The sequence below is a fragment of the Marmota marmota genome, unplaced genomic scaffold, assembly GCF_001458135.2.
Source record: "Marmota marmota marmota unplaced genomic scaffold, marMar, whole genome shotgun sequence".
In the NCBI taxonomy this organism is placed as follows: Eukaryota; Metazoa; Chordata; class Mammalia; order Rodentia; family Sciuridae; genus Marmota; species Marmota marmota.
The window spans coordinates 2,205,957-2,224,937 of NW_026000252.1; the positions used below are offsets into that span (position 1 = coordinate 2,205,957).

An 18,981-nucleotide genomic window follows, 5' to 3' on the forward strand; every position below is an offset into this window, starting at 1 on the left:
CATCCTCAGCACCACATAAAAATAAATAAGCGAAATAAAGATATTGTGTTCAACTACAACTAAATAAATAAATATTTTTTTAATTTTTTTTTTTGAGAGAGAATTTCAATATTTATTTTTAGTTTTCGGCCAACAGAACATCTTTGTTTGTATGTGGTGCTGAGGAGCGAACCCAGGCTGCATGCATGCCAGGAGAGCGCGCTACCCCTTGAGCCACATCCCTAGCCCTATTTATTTATTTTTATGTGGTGCTGAGGATCAAACCCATTGCCTCATACATGCTAGGCAAGCACTCTACCACTGAGCTACAACCCCAGCCCCCCCAAGTGACTTCTGATGTATGTCCTTAGTTATACACCATTGCCCTTGGATGGGGTTGGCAAACTTTTCTGCAAAGCACCAGATAGTAAATAATAAGGCTTTTAAAACCATATGGTCTCAGTTATAATCACAGACAATACACAGAGAAGTGAATACACTGTGTTCTAATAAAACTTTATTTACAAAAGCAAGTGGCAGACTGGAATGGGTCTACAAGACACTTGCCACAACGTATTTGGCAGGAAAAGAGGTAAATGTTTCTCCTGAAGTTTTGTTCATTATCTGCATAACTAAGTGTACATGTGAATGTATCCATATAAATGGAATTTTTAGACTCCAAGTAGGGTTAGAGTATAGCTCAGTGGTAGAATGCTTGCCTAGTATGTGAAAGGCCTAGGCTCAATACCCAGTATCACAAAAAATAAAATAAAAAGGCTCTAGTTGTGGCAAATAGATTTATTTTTGATGTATATATTTTACCTGTCATTTATATTAAAATGAACTCTGCTTTACTTTTGATTAAGCAGAATGAATGTAAGGCCAACAAGAAACTTCAAGTCTGATGATGGATAAAAACTCAGTCTTTGGCTACTAGTGAATGAGTTTGTTTGTTTAAATGCACAGTTTTTTTCTTTGCCTTCATTTAGTACTTTTTTGTAATTGGGAATACTATAACATAATTCTTATTTAGTTTTGCTAATGGAGGAGAGCCAAAACCAATAATTATAATTTATGTCTGATTTAGGGGATTTCTTGGTCCTTATTTAAGCATGGCTGTGTATTTGGCATTCTGCACACATTATAACAAACATCATGACAGTGTACAGTGCCCTCAACTGGAAAGACCTATGACTGTGAAGAACTGCACCAAAAAATACCTGGCTTAGAAAATGTCTGAATCTTTCAGATGAAATAAAAAGAAACACCAACACCTCTAATAAGAGAATTTATTTTCCTCATCAGTCATGATTTAGAAATTTGGATGGAGGTGGAGTTCACTCAGAGCAAGGTCAGGAGGTTAAGTTGAGCAAGAACTTGATAGGCTTGGTTCGTTTCCCTTCAATTTCCAAAACTTCTGAAGTGATCTCTTCAGTAACTGCTTAAATTTAGTCTGTTACTCTAGTAAAAACAAGTGGTCCTGGTTTTTAGAAGCATGTGGAATTTAAGATCCCAATCTATTTTTCTAGCAGCCCTTCACTTTTCAATGATTTTATTAACAGCTTTCAGATTTTCATTGTTGTATGGCTTTCCATTTAGACCTCATTCATGTTAAGTTTGTGTTTTTATGAGTCCCCTTCAAAATGCTGTTTTTTAAAACTCCAGATTAGAGTGTGTTATGAGTTCATGTTTCACCCTCCCATGCAGTGCCATTCATCTTAGGAATTTTTAATAAATGATTTGAATAGCTGTCAGCCAGATAGTTCAGAGGCTACTCTGCCGTCTAACTATGTTGGACATGTGTGACTTTACTATAAAAGCAATGAACCTAGAGTTATATAGCATTTGGGGCCATCTCTGAAAACTTGCCACAAGTGCACTGTCCAGCTTTTTAGTTCTTATTGGAGTTAGACATATCTTCTTTAAAAAAACAAAAAGCAAAAAACTGTAAGGTAAGCTATTTCTGTTTATTTTGACTTGTATCTCCTGTGGAAATATCCTTGGTACCGTCACCTTCTCCAAATGCTTTTGGCATTTTTTTCTTTGCCTTACAGGCTCAGGAACATGGCTGCTTTTTGTACCCTCTTTTACATGCTAGGTGCATTTGTAGATGTTTTCTTGAAGCAAAGTATCTCCAGAGTAGTTAAGTACAGTACTTAGCTGTGAAAATTTGAACATACACCTTGGTAGTCAGTTACTGACATGCATAGTGCATATTGAACAGTAATGCTGGATGAGTTAAGCTGTAGAGAGCCCTTCCTCCCTGGGTTCCATATGGTTCTATCTAGCCACAAGATTCCACGTTCCCCCCCAAAGCCCTCTCTTTCTGCCTATATTAGAAGTTGGCAACCTCATTTTCTGTTTACTCCCCTATAGCTATTGTGAAAGCACTATTCTTCATTTTGTTCCTTAAGACTTTTTGCAAACTGAATTTCAGTCTTGGCCTAGTTCAGTTGACTGAAGAGGAGGTATGTCCCAGTCTTTGGTTCCTACTGTACTTTAGCTAAGTCTTAGTCCTCTGAGTTCCTTGTGTTCCCTCTCATGCGTGACTTAGTTCCTCTTTCATCTGTAGTTCAGCTCCTTAAGATTCTGATTATGTGGCACAACATAACCTTAAGTTAGTGTAGTTTCTGACAGTATTATAGAGAGATCACACAAATATCTATAACAGGATGGGCCTAATTATTTCCTAATTTCCTGAGATTGGAGCTGGTGATTAATTATTGTGGTTTGCTAGGTCTACTAGGTAGCAAACTAAATAAGGTGATACAAATAATAGAAAAATTATTATCAATGAAAAAGTTTTTACCTCCCTTTAAAATAAGAACATGAAATTAGGATATGAGTAGGATAAGCTGAGAATGTTTATACCTATGTTGGAGGAAAGAAATTGGCTCTCAACAGAATATTTGAGAGGTGGGTCAGACCTTTTTGGGGCAAGCAAGGAAGTCTACCATTGTTCTTGAAAAACTTATTCCTGTCAGGTTAAGTTTTCTTTTTCCAAATTTGAAGGAGTCATGGGTACAGTGTAAGCATGATGATAAATGGAAGTTAACAATCATTCTGCTGAGGGGCTAGTAGGGACTGTGGCAAATTGGAAATCAAAACTTTTTAATGAAAAGTAGAATACTACTTGGGCTGTGGTTGTGGCTCAGCAGTAGAGCATTCACCTAGCACATGCGAGGCCCTGGGTTCAATCCTCAGCACCACATAAAAATAAATAAAATAAAGGTATTGTGTCCAACTACAACTAAAAAATAAATATTAAAAAAAGAAAAGTGGAATACTAAATACCATTACTTGGTGCAACCAACAATGCCTTGCTTAATGGTGGTGTTTGGTGGGAGTTTCTGTTTTCCAATTCTTTTTTCAAGGGAAGACCTCTTTGGTTGTGTATTATTTCATGTAACTGTGTGTGTGTGTGTGTGTGTGTGTGTGTGTGTGTGTGCGCGCGCACGCATATGCAGTACTGGAGGTTAAACTCAGGGCCTTCTTTTTATTTTATTTTGAGATGATCTAACTGGGTGAATCTGGCTTTGAACTTGTAATCCCCTTGCCTCAGTCTCCCAGGTTGCTGGGAGTATAGGCATGTGCCTCCCTGCAACAGCTTATAACATTTTTTTAAAAAGCTGTACTAGCCAGTTGCCTGCTTTCCTAGATTCTTTAAAATTTTCTTTTTATCTCTTATTTCCCAGTCTTGTGTCTAGCAGAGCTAGTATCTCCCCCCAAACATTCTTTTTTTTTAAAGAGAGAGAATTTTTAATATTTATTTTTTTAGTTTTCGGCAGACACAACATTTTTGTTTGTATGTGGTGCTGAGGATCGAACCCGGGCCGCACGCATGCCAGGCGAGCACGCTACCGCTTGAGCCACATCCCCAGCCCACCCCCAAACATTCTTGCCACCACTCATTCTGTGGGCCTTCAACTGGGTTGTTCTTCCCAATTTCACTTCTACTGATCCTAAATCAGACAGTTTATGAATATTTTAGAAGCATCTGAAGATAATTATGTAAAATCTGTAATTATTAGAAACATGAATGAGAAAAATATGCTGTAAGTTATTAAAATCTTCAATAACAGTAAACTTAAAATCAACAGATCGAGCTCTACTTTGTATGGTACAGTGTTAGTCTTCAAAATAATTCAGTCTAGAAGGAACTGATGGATAAAATCTATGCATTTATAAAAATAATTAGCTATATGCAGGAGTAAAATGGTAAAAGCAAAAATGAACACTGTGTATCTTGTCCCATGGGAGTTCAAGTGAAAAGGATTATTTCATTGGTTGGAATACAGCATAGTAGATTTAAAGATAAGTTATTTTCCCTCTTTCATTCACAGGTAAGCAAACAAATATAAATTTTGCATAATAGTTTTATTCTGAAAAATTTTTGCTATATGTTAGTACCTTGCCAGAAATATGACTGTTTATTTGTGAATGCTGCATAAAGTAGATCATGTGAATTCAGCAAAATTCTTACTCCTAATCTTGAGAAGAATTGTATACTCTGAAAGTATTTTATTGGTCTGTTTTCCTTTTTCTTCCTCCAGTGAAACTGACAATAAAAATAAAGTAAGCTTTTACTTACTTTAAAAAAAAAATCCCATGTTGGACTGGGGTTGTGGTTCAGTGGTAGAGCGCTTACCTAGGATGGTTGAGGCCCTGGATTCGATCCTCAGCACCACATAAAAACAAATAAACAACAACAAATAAATAAAAGTTAAATTCTTTTTAAAAGTATCCATGTTGCTGTAGTTAACTGGTTATTTACAAAATGGGTTTATTTTACCATAGCAGTTCAAACCACTTGCTTTGGGCAGATCTGGATTTATAACCTGCCAAGAAAATATTTTGGACTTTTGGTTTCCTTCTCATTCTCACCAAACTGAAAGACAGGTATTGAAAGCGTTTACTGGAGTATTCCCAGTATGGATTTGTTTGTTTGCTTTTTTTGTGTGTATGATATTGGGAATTGAACCCAGGGCCTCACACGTGCTAGGCAAAGACTCTGTCACTGAGCTGAATATGCCCAGCCCCAATATGTTTTGTTTGGTACTGGGGATTGAACCCCGGGGTGCTTTACCATTGAGCTACATCCCCAGCCTTTTTTTATTTTGAGACAGTATGGTAAATTGCTGAGGATGGCTTTGAACTTCACAATCCTCCTGCCTCAGCCTCCCCAGTTGCTGGGACTGCAGGTGTGCACCATACACTGCACCCAGCTTTTTTTAAAAGTATTTTTTTTGCATAACAAAGTACTTTTCCTGTTGTAGAAAAATGCAGGAAATTGTGAAGAAAACTAAAACTAACCACCCAGAGATAGCTACTTCACATTTTGCTATATTTATTTCAACCTCTTTTCAGTTACCCTTGTCTCATTTTTTTTCATTTGTACATAAATATTTTCCTATGCCCTTAAAACTTCTTTGAAAAGATTGGTTATAGGGTACTCCTTTAAGGGTGTACTATAATTTATTTAAACATTTTCTATTGATTTCAATAGGCTGTTTTATATTTTGGGTTATTCTAAATAATTCTGTAATGAATATATTTACATACAAATTGCTTGCACCTTACTTTTTTCCCTAGATTTATAGATGTAAAATTATTTAATCAGGGGGCATAAACGTATTCTTTTTCATTGGTCCTTTATAATTATACATAATAGTGGGATTCACTATGCTATATTCATACATGCACTTAACACAATTTGATCAATCTCATTCCCTCGTACCTTCCTTTTCACTCTTCTCCTCCCTCCCCCTGATCTCCTTGCTCTACTCTACTGATCTCCATTCTAATATTATTATTTCATTTAGTGCATTATAATTATATCAGAAAGCAGGATTCACTGTGGTATATTCATACATGAACATAGCATAATTTGGTAGATTTCATTCCCCAGCAATTCCCCCCTGAGGATATAAACTTTTAAAAAGCTCTTTATTAAGTAAGGCAAATTTCTTTCCAGAGAGTATGTACCAATTTCCAGCAGTATACAAGAGTGCCAGTCTCACTGTATCTTTGACAGTGTTGAGACCAGTGCAGTATTTTTAACAGCACCTGTCCTTTCAGTTTTGCTTGCTAATTAAATTCATTTTTTTTCAAAATGAATCTATTCAAACCCATTGGGGATATACTTTCAAGATAAACTACTTACAATAAAATTCTTAATGAAATGGGGTAATGTTTATTAAGTTAAAAAATTAGATTGCAAAATAATATGCGTAGATGTAGAAGAAAATATTCACAAAAGCATTGCAACACTGCAAGGTGTTTCTAAGAGGTGAGTATGAGTGATTTTTTAAGATTTCTTTGTTCCTTTTTGTATTTTACAAAAAATATTCATAATAAGTATGTTTTCTGATGAGAAATGTAACTTATTAAAATAATAAAGCTTTATAATTAAATTGCAGTACAAATGATTTGCCTCCTTCAGAGAATTTAAGCCATCCAAAAACTTTCTGTGCTTGATATTTTGGCACAGCTTTTCTTTTTACAGTAATATTTTGAAGTTTCTATTTTCATTTGAGGAAGTAGGATATATATTGAGTATTAATAATGGGTACTAGCTTTCATGTTTTCTGGGAAATACCTGTATTTGAGAATATTTCTGGTTTTGCCTTGTATGTGAGTACTTTTAAAATGAAAGTTAGAGAGAATTTGAGTTTTGACTTGCTTAGGGAAATGTAAGAATTTTTATTGGAATTTATACTAGCCTCTGGTACACCAAAATTGCTTAGGGGCCAAGTAATCCAAAAGTTAGAATGGTAAGTGTTCTTTATGTTCAGATTAATAAAGAAGAATGAGAACAGATTAGAACAAAGTATCTAGCAACCAATGAGCAAATTAACAGTTTTTTAGATTCACCTTTCTGTGGATTTACTTTGGTATGGCATTTACAGCTTAGGAGATAGCCTCATTAAAATTCCACTGCGTACTGTACAATATAATATGTGAACCAAAACCATTCACAATCATTGTTATATACTTTTTTTTTTTTTTTTTTAAATATTTATTTATTTTTTTTAGTTTTCGGCGGACACAACATCTTTGTTTGTATGTGGTGCTGAGGATCGAACCCGGGCCGCACGCATGCCAGGCGAGCGTGCTACCGCTTGAGCCACATCCCCAGCCCCATGTTATATACTTTTTAAAAATATTTTTTCCTAAACATAGAGCATGAGGTAGTTAATTGGTATGAATTACCCAATAAATTTAGGTGAGTTGTATTAAAATATGTTGAAAGAGTGTATTCTTTTGTGTTTGCCTGAATTCATAAACAAAAGTAAGTAACAGATTAAATTAGACGAACGTATTTTCACAGTATGAAGAACTTGACATCACAAATATTCCCAGAGCTTGAGGTATTGAAAAAACTACTTAATTATTTTATCTTCTTTACTTCCCTCACTCTAAATTGGTTTTCCATATTCCTAAATAGCATTGACATTTTTTCCCAAAGTTTCTCATCGTTTTGATTCAGTGGAAATTTTAAGGAAAAAAATTTTTTTTTCAGTATGAGACATTTTTTCCAGTTACTCATATCCAGGAAGATCTGAAATGCAAAAAAAAAAAAAGGTCTCTTTTATATTATATATATAGCTCTCATCCCTGATTTACATTATTTCAAAAAAAATTTTTAATGTTTTTTAGTTGTAGATGGACACAGTATCTTTATTTTTATTTGTATTTGGTGCTGAGGACTGAACCCAGGGCCTCACGTGTGCAAGGCAAGTGCTCTACCACTGAGCTACAACCTCAGCCCTCAAAATTTTTGATCACAGTAAAATAATAAGTATTTAAATAACATTCCAGTTTTTATCATGGGGGGAAATACCCCTAAAATAATTTTATTCAATTTATTTCTAGGAGAGAAAAATAAGAAAAATAACATTATGAGATTTTTCAATAACCAGTTTCTTTTTCTTGACAGAAATTGATATGCCTCTAACCTGATATTATAGTCTTAGCCAAATTACATACTAATAATACTATTTTGTTGTTTTGCTGTAGATGTGTTCTTTGTGCCATTGTCCTGGAGCAACAATTGGTTGTGATGTGAAAACATGTCACAGGACATACCACTACCACTGTGCATTGCATGATAAAGCTCAAATACGAGAGAAACCTTCACAAGGAATTTACATGTAATTATTTAACTTATTTTTGTTTTAACAGTCATACTTTCTTTAGAATGTTGTACAAAGTTTTTCCTGTTTCAAAGCATTTCATCATCATCATAAAGGGTGTTTTGATAAGTAATGCTTAAAGAAATGGTGGAAGAAGTTTTATAAGATTTTTTGAATCCAGCTTGTGAGTGGGGTGAAATGTACTGCTCATTTTCTTAATCCAAAGAATTAGTTTAGTTTGCTTACTTGATAATTTTTTATTTCTTCATTTTTTTCATAGGGTTTATTGTCGAAAACACAAGAAAACTGCCCATAACTCTGAAGGTACGTCATTTAGCTCTTTTCCAATTTCAAGAAGGAATATGAGTAAAATATGTGTAATGGTTCCATATTAATTTTTGCCATTTGATGTATACCAATATTAAATACATTTAGGAGAATTGAAGAAAGTATTAGGATGAACTAATATACAATAGTGGAAAAGATACAAATTTTCTTTTCTCTTTTGATACCAGGGATCAAACTTCCAGACACTTAACGACTGAGTCACATCCCCAACCTTTTTTTTTTTTTGAGACAGGATCTTGCTCAGTTGCTTAGGGCCTTGACAAGTTGTTGATGCTGGCTTTGGACTTGTGATCCTCCTGCCTTAGCCTCCCGTCACTGGAATTACAGCCATGTGCCACAACAACTGGCAAAAATACAGATTTTTATGAAAACTTTTATTGCAAAGTTCTTATAAAATATACATTGAAAATGTCTTTTCTCTGTAGAAAGAAATGATGCTAGGGGGTGACATGTTTCCATAAGGGTCATAATTAGAATCCTTGCTTCCATGAGATAATTACAGATAATGTGATCTTAGGAATACTAGTACATAACTAGACTTTCTATTACATTTTTACTCACATTGTGTTATCCTTATCCATGGTTTTACTTTCCATAGTTTTACTTATACCTGGTCAACCATGGTCCAGAAATATTGAATGGAATATTCCAGAAATAAACAATTCATAAGTTTTAAATAACTTTTGTTATATCATTATAATTTATCTATTTTATCATTGGTTATTGTTGTTAACCTCTTACTGTGCCTAATTTGTAAATTAAACTTTACAGGTATATATGTATAGAAAAAAAAACAGTACATATATACTATCCACTTTCAGGCATCTACTGGGAGTCTTGGAACATGATTACTGTTCTTTTTTTTAAAAAAAATAGAGACATGTTTATAAGTAACCAATTTTAAAATGTAAACTTTTAAAGTTATTTCATAGTTTATTTCCACTTAAATTTATACAAGACCAGATTAGTTGTTTAGTTGTGTGTGTGTGTGTGTGTGTGTGTATGTGTATGTGTATTTTTTAGCCAATGTTGTACTTTTCTTTAAAAGACATGGAGAAGTTCTTAGATTGAATTCCAACTTGTTTCGAACAGATGGTTTTGATACTTTTACTAGCAGTATAAAATGGCTTAGATTTAATCAGAGATTTTTCTATTTTTTCATTTAGATTAGAGATCTTTAAAATGGTTGTTAGCTTCTGAGGACATGCTGCTTAAATTTAAAATGGATTGAGAACTGTTGTTTTAGGAAGTTGTTTCTTTTACAGAGACTTCACTATTAGTGTTAACATTAAAATTATGTTAAATGGGCCATATTAAAATGGCCTTTTTTGATCTCTTAGATCTTGACTTTTATTATACAAAATAGTATTGATTTCACATCTGAACTCCAGATTAATCCATCTGTTTTAAAGTTCTGGTTAAAAATACAATCATGTTTTTGTACATGTGTTGAAATATCATGCTGTACCCCATATATACAAATATTATAGGTTAATCTAAAAAAATTTTAAAGAAATGTTTAATGAGATAGAAATGCTAATTTCCCTGATTTGATCATGATGTACATGTATCAAGTTATACTGAACCCAATCAATATGTACAATTAAAATAATAATTTAAAAATAAAAAAAATTAAAAAGTAGTCTAGCAAAAACTACTCTTAGGTAAACAGACTGGATAAATAATAAGGACAAATTGCTTTTAAGACCATAAAGTGTGACTTTAAAAAAACCCTTCATAGTTCTTTCCTTCTGTTTTTTTTTTCACTTAATTCTAGAATTGAATCCAAAAATCTTTTGTGAATGGTTACAAGTAGGTGCTGGGGGTGTAGGTCAGTGGTAGAGTACTTGTTTAGCATGCACAAGGCCCTGGGTTCCATCCCCAGCACCACTTAAAAAAAAAAAAAAGTTACAAGCAGGTCTTCCCACCTTTTATTACTTCAGATTTTAAGTGTATTTATTCAATACTCTTGAGTTTTCAGTGGCCATATATGTTAACATCTGAGGATTGAGACTCATGATTTTACTAATATAAGTATATGAGCATACTGGGACAGGATATTTGAGATATTTAAGAAGGATGATTAATATATACTGATTAATATAGCCAGCTCCCATTTTAATCTCTAGGTTTCTGAAGCTGATAGTACCATCTAGTGGTAGAGAAAAATCACTGCAGACTATATAAAGTACGTAGAATAATTTTGACCACCTTTTTGCTCTGTCAAACTTATTAGTGAAAGAGATCTAATTTTAAATTTTTCAAGAAAATTTCTTTTAATGTAACTGGAAGGATCATTACAATTTCAAACTCATACAGTTGATTTGAATTTGGGATTTAATGTATACTTCTGTAGAATACCAGGACTTCTTGTATCATAGGCATATAAAGTGTGCTTATACTCATAACTGTAGAATTTGAAATGTAATTTAATATTTTTAAAATATTACAGAGTATATTTTTGTTGTATTTTTGGCTTTATCACATTCATCTGCCTCAGACTTATTTTATATTAAGTGCTTTGTCAGAAACAGAACTTCTAGTTGTTCTAATGGGAAACATATGTTCTACTTTATGATTGTGATTTATGAGAGGGGTTATAGGATTGTATGTCAGGGACTATTTTTGAGAATTGTACTGCACTAGTCTCTAGAGCAATACCTGTGGTAATTTCTTGATCATATGCCATCTGTGGCTCAGTACTGCTGATTAATATAAGATTAATGCTATGTAAATTAATCTGCCATGTTAGCTTTATATGATATGCACTCTTTTGGAATATTAAATTCAAGAATAATATAGCAATTTGATTTTCCCATCTTAAGTAAAATATTATTTACTATTAAATACTTAAAACCCATGGCATCAGTATGATTCAGGAAAAAAAATGGATTGTGAGTTAACAGAAGCAATTTTTTTTTTTAATCTATAGCCCAGTGTGCTTAGCTGCTTGGATGAAGTTTTGAGCTATCACTATGTCACTAGATTTTTAAAATGCCAGTCCTAGGAACTATATATTTACCTCATAGTTGTGATGGCCTTAGATAGGCTGCCTGTAAAATGACTTGAAATGTGCAAGAAAGCATTTCTGATTAAAAATAATTCCCTATCAATGGTGACAGTTAACTGAGTACAAGTTCCCTCTGGAATTATACCCAGGTAGATACTTATTTCACCCATAATGTGTGAGGCCTATTATGTGATTGAGTGTGTAGAGATAAACTAGATGGATCTCTGCACCCCAGAAGCTTAAAATCTTACTTGAGAAAGGTTCTTAAATAAGTAATTGCACAATTAATTGGTTACCATTGTGAACCTTTATGAGGAAGAGATGAAAGATACAGAAAAGAGAATTCAGCATACAAGCAAATCAACTGGCCTGGGATATGAAGTCATTTCCATTTTAACAGGAGGGAAGGAAGAAGATAGGTGGCTCCTATCTGGTCTGTTTTCTCTGGAGAAATGTAGGAAGAGATATAAGAGTCTAAAATAGGAGAGAAAAAAGAATAACTTTGACTACCAAGAGAGGAAGTTGCTTAGAGAAATTTAATAGTTGAGGCTGGTATTCATGAATTTAAATAGCGGTACCCAACAGTTAGGTCATGTGACTTTTCTTCCAACAATTCAGGGTCCTGAGTATAGAAAGTGGTTAGCTGGTTAACTCAGACTTGGGATTTTGTCAAATGGGTTCAAATGAGGAAGTAAAGGAATGAGGGAATTTAGGATATTTATTGAGGGAAATCTGAGCTAGATAGGGAGGGAAGTGGAGAAAAGAAATAGAAAAAAAAGGAAGGAATCAATGGAAAGGAGGTCCTGATAGGGTTGAAGAATACTTTTGAAAGCAAGCATTTTGGTCACAAAGTACAATATAGGAGTTTCAGAGGTAAAACCATTTTAGATGATTGTAAGGTATCAGGGTGTGACTATGGTAATTAAGTGATTGACAGGATACATCACTGAAGATCAAGGAACTGAGTGGCTAGTGTGGCTTGGATTGTCCATGTGGACAGTTGAAATCACCTAAAGCAGGATTTGCAACAGTCACTAGTATGGCAATATGTAAAAACGTGATGTGTAACCGATGTGATTCTGCAATCTGTATACGGGGTAAAAATGGGAGTTCATAACCCACTTGAATCAAATGTATGAAATATGATATGTCAAGAGCTTTGTAATGTTTTGAACAACCAATAAAAAAAAAGAGATGGAGAAAATGGTTGTGGACTGTGCTAACGAAAAATTTGATGCCTGAGGTCACGTGATTGGGAATTATTAGCAACAAGGAGGGGAAGTAAATAGCATAGCTCATTTCTGTTAAAGAGTGCAATCAGTCTGTGGTCCAGCAGAATTGACATTCCCTGGGAGCTTGCTAAAAATGCCTAATCTCAAACTGGGCGTTGTGGCACATGCCTGTAATACCAGCAATTTGGGAGGCTGAGACAAGCAGATTGCAAGTTCACAGCCAACCTCAGCAATTTAGCGAGTCCCTAAGCAACTTAGTGAGACCCTATTTCAAAATAAAATATAAAAATGGGCTGGGGATGTGGTTCAGTGGTTAAGTGGCCCTGGGTTCAATTTCTGGTACCAAAAAAAAAAAAAAAAGCCTAATCTCAAGCCTTACTTCTATTTACTAAATAGGAATCTCCATACTAATTAGATTCCTAATTGTATTTTATACCCTTTAAAATTTGAGAAGCAGTGGCTTAGCTGAATGGCATGGACCTCAAAGAGGTAGGGCTTTCATGAGAGTGTAGAGAATGAATGCCTTGACAACGCTATCTTGTAGAACTTTCCTTAACAATGGAAATATTCCTTATTTGCACCATCCGGTGTGGTAGTTACATGTGGTTATTGAGTACTGTATTTAACTGGTGTCATGTCTTTCTAGTCTTAATAGAAAATTTATACTTTAAAAATGGGCAGGAATAGCCAGAATTAAACCTTACATCTTGGAATTGGGTGTAGCTCACTGGTAGCGTGCTTGCCTAGTACATAGAAGGCCCTGGGTCCCATCCCCAGCACCACCACCACATACAGCAACAAAACCCCTACATTTTAAGTGTTTTTCCCTGTGTATGTCTAGTTAATAACTATATTCTTTACCATTTTAAGACAGTATTTTAAAATATCTAGTATTGATAATAGCAAATTGCTAAATTGCTCCAGCTTTTTACTTCTACGGGTTTCTGTTTTGTGCAGGTATTTTATTAGAATAGATTATCATCACTAAACATTTGAGCACCTGCAAGAAACCATGGATAAACATGAAAATGGTTCATTTAAAATCATTTTCATTGAAAGGTTAATGCCTTGGGCTGGGATTGTGGCTCAGTGGTAGAGCACTAGTTTAGTGTGTGCAAGGCCCTGGGGTTCGATCCTCAGCACCACATAAAAAGAAAGAAAGAAAGATATTTTTAAAAATAGGTTAATTCCTGTGTACTTAATAATTTATTTTGAGCAAAATAAAACTTTGATATGATAGGAAAAGGTATCTAGAATAGGTCCTGAGTTTTAACTATTCACAGCAAAAGTGTAGAATGAAGTCATGTTCACAAACATAACCTCAGGTCAGTTTAGGTTCTTGAAATCATAAGGAACCAAACTGGTGTATTATTATTATTATGGGTTTTTTTTTATATATTGAGGATTGAATCGAGGGGCACTTAACCACTGAGTCACATCCCCAGCCCTTTTTATTTTTTTTTATTTTGAGACAGCGTTTCTTTAAGTTGCTGAGGCTGAACTCGAACTTATGATCCTCCTGCCTCTATGGGATTATAGGCATGTTGCCACCATTCCTGGCACATTATTTTTCTTAAATGACCCAATATAGCATGTCTTATATGGGATAGGTACTCAAAAATGTTTATAGCATCTTCAGTTTCTTTGACTTGAAAGTAAGCACAATATCTAATGCGTTGTTTAATTTTGAGTGACATTTCTTCTCTTGTGCCAGGTGTTAGTAGAACAGGGTGAATTAACAAAACATAATTTCAGTTATGGGGGTGTGGGAAAAGACACAATTGAGTGTCAGACATATGACTAGCTGAATAAAATACAGTGGTGCATCCCTATAATCTCAGAAATTTGGGAGGCTGAGGTAGGAAGATCACAAGTTCAGGACCAGGCTAAGCAGCTTAGCAAGAGCCTAACTCAAAATAAAAAGGGTCAGAATGTACCTCAGTGGTAGAGCACTTGCCTCACATGCCTGAGGCCCTAGATTCAATCCCAAGTACTATAATCAGTCAGTCAGTCAGTCACTCAATAAAGTGGTGACACATGGAAATATTTAGACATAAAGTAGGCATTATATCTGTATATTAAAGCTTTCAGAAAAAAAGGTTTATGTGTATAGAGACTGAATGATAAAACAAACGTAAAATATTAACATTTGTGGAATCTAAGTGAAAGGCATTAAGTCTGAAATTAAAAGATACAGTAGTAATAAGTGCTAGAATTACATTGACCGTAAAACCCCATGCTTTCTGAGACACGGTAAAGAAATCTTTGGTGTCTAACCTTGGAGACTGTGGTCTTGATTTTATTCAGGGACTTGTGGATTTCCTGATTGACAGGTTAGAAACTTTATTTCAGAGATTGCCTGTTAAATCCTGTAAGGAAATAGGTCACTATAGTTACAGTGGAAGTATATTGTAAGAGTGTTATAATTTATATAGATTTAAAGTCTTTGCTTGCTATAGTATTCACTTAGTGTTTTCTTTGTTCTTTTTCTGGAGAATGCAATGCAATTTCTAGTGTCCAATGCTTTTATTAAATGGAAACTTAGGAAATTGTAATACATGTATTAAAATGCCATACTGGACTACATAAATATGGGTGATTACTATGTGTCAGTTAAAAATACTTATTAAAAAATCTTATTAAAAAAGTTTAGTACCATTGAATATGTTTATGAAGTACTGGGAAGATAGTATCATACTGATCAATAGTGTGGGCTTTTAAATCGGATTTATATTTGAATTTTAGCTTTGTTACTTCCTAGTCACATGATCCTGGGCACATTATTTGATGTTTCTCAAATGAGAGCCTTAGATATTATATCTGTAAAATGAGGATTAGATCCCCAGCACTGTAAAAACAAACCCCACCTATCTCATAGGAGTATATAAAGCTTTTAGTAGTGTTCCTGGCACATAATAGTGCCAGTTACTGTGTTCTGTATCTTTGTTGTCATTATTGTCCTTTAAAACTCTGCCTACTTTTATTACCACTTATCTTTTCATATGTTCTTCCTTGAAAGACAGTGGAATTTAAGTTGTATTTCTGATTTAATCTGGAAAATTTTAGGAACATATGCATATTGTGATCTTTGCACCACGTAGAATGAACTAACTCCATATTCTTTTGTATTCACCAGATTTATTGACCACCCATGTGCAAAGTACTGTGAGGCATTATATATGTTCATTTTGATTTAGCGCATTACAGACTTTCATTGTAGGATATTTCATAGTACATGAAAGTAGAGAGAACAGCATAACAAACTCCCACGTACCCATCACTTGGCTTTAGTAATCTTCAGATCATGGCCAATCTTGTTTCATTACCTACCTCCCATCTGGATTATTTTGAATTAAATCTCAGACATTGTATTTCATTTTAGCATACTTAATTAAGAATAATATATTTTGGATATATGCTACATCTTTTTATATGCATATGTAGGTACCTAATGCAAAAGCATAAAATGTATAATTTATCTGATATCTTTCCTGAAAAAGCAAAAAGCTGAGTTCACTAGCCACACAGAGCATGCAAAGTAAATACACATCACAGTTGCACTGGAGAGGCAGGGCAAGTGACCACTCGTTTTCCTTTCCATAAAGATGCTCAGCAGAGGTAGTGATTAATTAATGCCTATCCTTGTTCTTTTTTTCTAATCCCAGTGAACATTTATTGAGTATCTGCACCTCAGGGAATTTAGAAAAGAATCCTTTTGTGGACAAAAAGCTTGTAATCTACGCATTATACAAGAGTAATATGTAACAAATGAATGGAACTTTATAGTTTAAAAAGTGTTTTTGCAAGTAATTTCTTAAAGCAATCTTGTGAGGAAGGTATTAGCTTTATTCCCATCTGATACATGAGGAAACTTTGCTTTGCAAATGGTAAGTAACTTAAAAAAGTTAAGACCTATTATATGGCAGTTAGACTTTGTGTCCAGGGGTCCTTTCTGCTCCACACTGTTAACTGATGTGAGAACTTAAGAGGAGGACAGAAATGGAACATAAACCAGGAAGGATGATGAGGGAAACACTCATTAAGGAGGAAAAGAGAGCTGGGGTTGTGGCTCAGTGGTAGAGTGCTTGCTTAGCATGTGTGAGGCACTGGGTTCAATTCTCGGCACCACATCTAAATAAATGAATAAAATAAAGGTTCATCAACGTTTAATTTTTTTTTAAAGAAGGAAAAAAGAGAGCTGGGGTTGTGGCTCAGTGGTAGCACACTTGCCTCACATGCATGAGGTACTGGGTTCAATCCTCAGCACCACATAAAAATAAATAAATTAAGTTTGTGTCCATCTACGACTAAAAAAATATTTTTTTAAAAAAAAGGAGGAAAAGAGAAATCAGTAAAAGGATATACAGGGCTTTACAATACTAAAAAGAAAAAAAAGTTGTTGTCCTGGTAAGTTGGCCCCTCCTCTGCACCATAACAGAGGCAAACCAAAGGGAAACCAAGAGGGGTCTGGCCATTCTTAAGCCACATAGGCATTTGAGGTTTGTGTTCATAAGAGGCTGGGAATGTTGGGTGGCACAGGAGGGAAGATAATCTTATTTTGTCACCTACGTTATCAACTTGAATTTTTAGAAATCACTGCTGTGTCATATTCATTTGTTTGAATAGGTACATCAATGTTGTACAAAGATCACCTGTACAGAAGACTATATACTTCAAGGAGGCCTCTGCTGTTTCTGGCTCTTATAACTCACTTTCCAAATTCTTTTGCTAAAGGCAAACAGTACTTCCAGTTTCTCCAGTATCCTTCCGGAGAGATTCTGTTCATACATAAACATACATAAACAGTTCTTTTTCTAACTTCAGGAGCATATTGAAGTGTGTATTTCTTTGATGAGTTTTACCATTTTAAAGGTATATCTGTAGTTACTCATTGACATATGTCTGTCCCACTCTGGCTTTTTGTCCTTGGCCAAATTATTTGATCTTTCTGAACTTTCTTATCTGTAAAATGGGAGCATGGAAGATGACTGATACAACTTTATAGGATTGTGAGGCTCTCGTGAACCTCATATAATGCATGTAAACTGCATAGCATATCTGGCATAGTAAAAACTCAAAACATTGTATTTCTAGCATGTGTGTATAGATTTTTATTTTACAAATAAAAGTTAAGATATACAATAAGTGAGCAAAGATAAATGGAGAAAGATGTTCATTACAACACATGTAATAGCAAAAATAATGAGAAGAACTTACAGGTTGTGTAATAGCGAGCTGGTTAAATACAATGGATTACTCTTTGCTCTTACAAGGAAGGAAGTAAATTTGCATATACTGACACGAAAGGTCATCGAGCTACGTTGAATAGAAACTGGGGGGTGCAGAATACCATGTTTGGGATGCCATTTGTGGCATATCTTTTTGGGGGTACTGGGAATTGAACCTAGGGGCACTTTACTACTGAGCCATATCCCTAACCCCCTTTTTATATTTTATTTTGAGGCAGGGTCTCACTAAGTTGCTTAGGGCCTTGCTAAATTGCTGAGGCTGGCTTTCAACTTGTGATCCTCCTGCCTCAGCCTCTCAAGTCATTGGAATTACAGGCATGTGCCACTGTGACTGGCTATTTGTTGTATATTTTTGAAAGACATTTGCATACTCAGAGAAAATAGTAGCTAACATTTATGAAGAGCTTCTTATATACCAGGTACTATTCTAAGTACTTTATAAGAACTAACTCATGCAGTTTATTCAAGAACCTTTTAAGGTAAATCTCCGATTGTAGGACATCTCATGTGGCAGATCTAAGGTTCAAACTAAGACCCTTGACCTATGAGGCTGAGAAAGGGAACTGCCAACAATGGTTACCTCCCTGGGAGGGAGGGAGAGAGGGAAGGAGAGAGGCTGACTAAGGGGTCAGCTGGAAGTGCAGAGCAGGTGGAAGTGAAGGTAGGAGGAGGATTTTAACTTCTTGTATGCAGGTAAATCTTTTGTGATATGAAATGAAAAAAATAGTTTGTTTAAATGTTTTCAAAAAGTTGAACAATTTTGAAGTGGGAAGAGAAAAGCAAAAGAAGCAGTAGGTAGCAACCATGAAAAATTTACTACTTTTAAATTCACATTTTCATGTGAATTTTCAAGCTAAAGTCCTATAACTGAAATCACTGGGTCAAAGGATACAAACTTAAAAGTCCCTAATACACATTGCTATATCACTTTACAGAAAACTTGTGATGGATCACGTTTTCATCATTGATGGGTGAAAATTACTCCCTCTTTACCACATTGGGTATTACAAATTATTGTAATTACAAAA

The 18,981-nt window shown here is 34.6% G+C and overlaps 1 protein-coding gene across 4 annotated transcripts in view; it reads left to right on the forward strand.

Annotated features, from left to right (window-relative positions):
- Positions 1–18,981, forward strand: part of Phf6 (PHD finger protein 6) — a 51,393-nt gene that overhangs the window by 11,595 nt on the left and 20,817 nt on the right. For all 4 annotated transcript variants that reach the window (XM_015506174.2, XM_048796577.1, XM_048796578.1 and 1 more), the window contains exons 4-5: positions 7,999–8,132; positions 8,395–8,438. In XM_015506174.2, the coding sequence (XP_015361660.1) occupies positions 7,999–8,132; positions 8,395–8,438 (178 nt within the window). The remainder of the gene's footprint in view (positions 1–7,998; positions 8,133–8,394; positions 8,439–18,981) is intronic.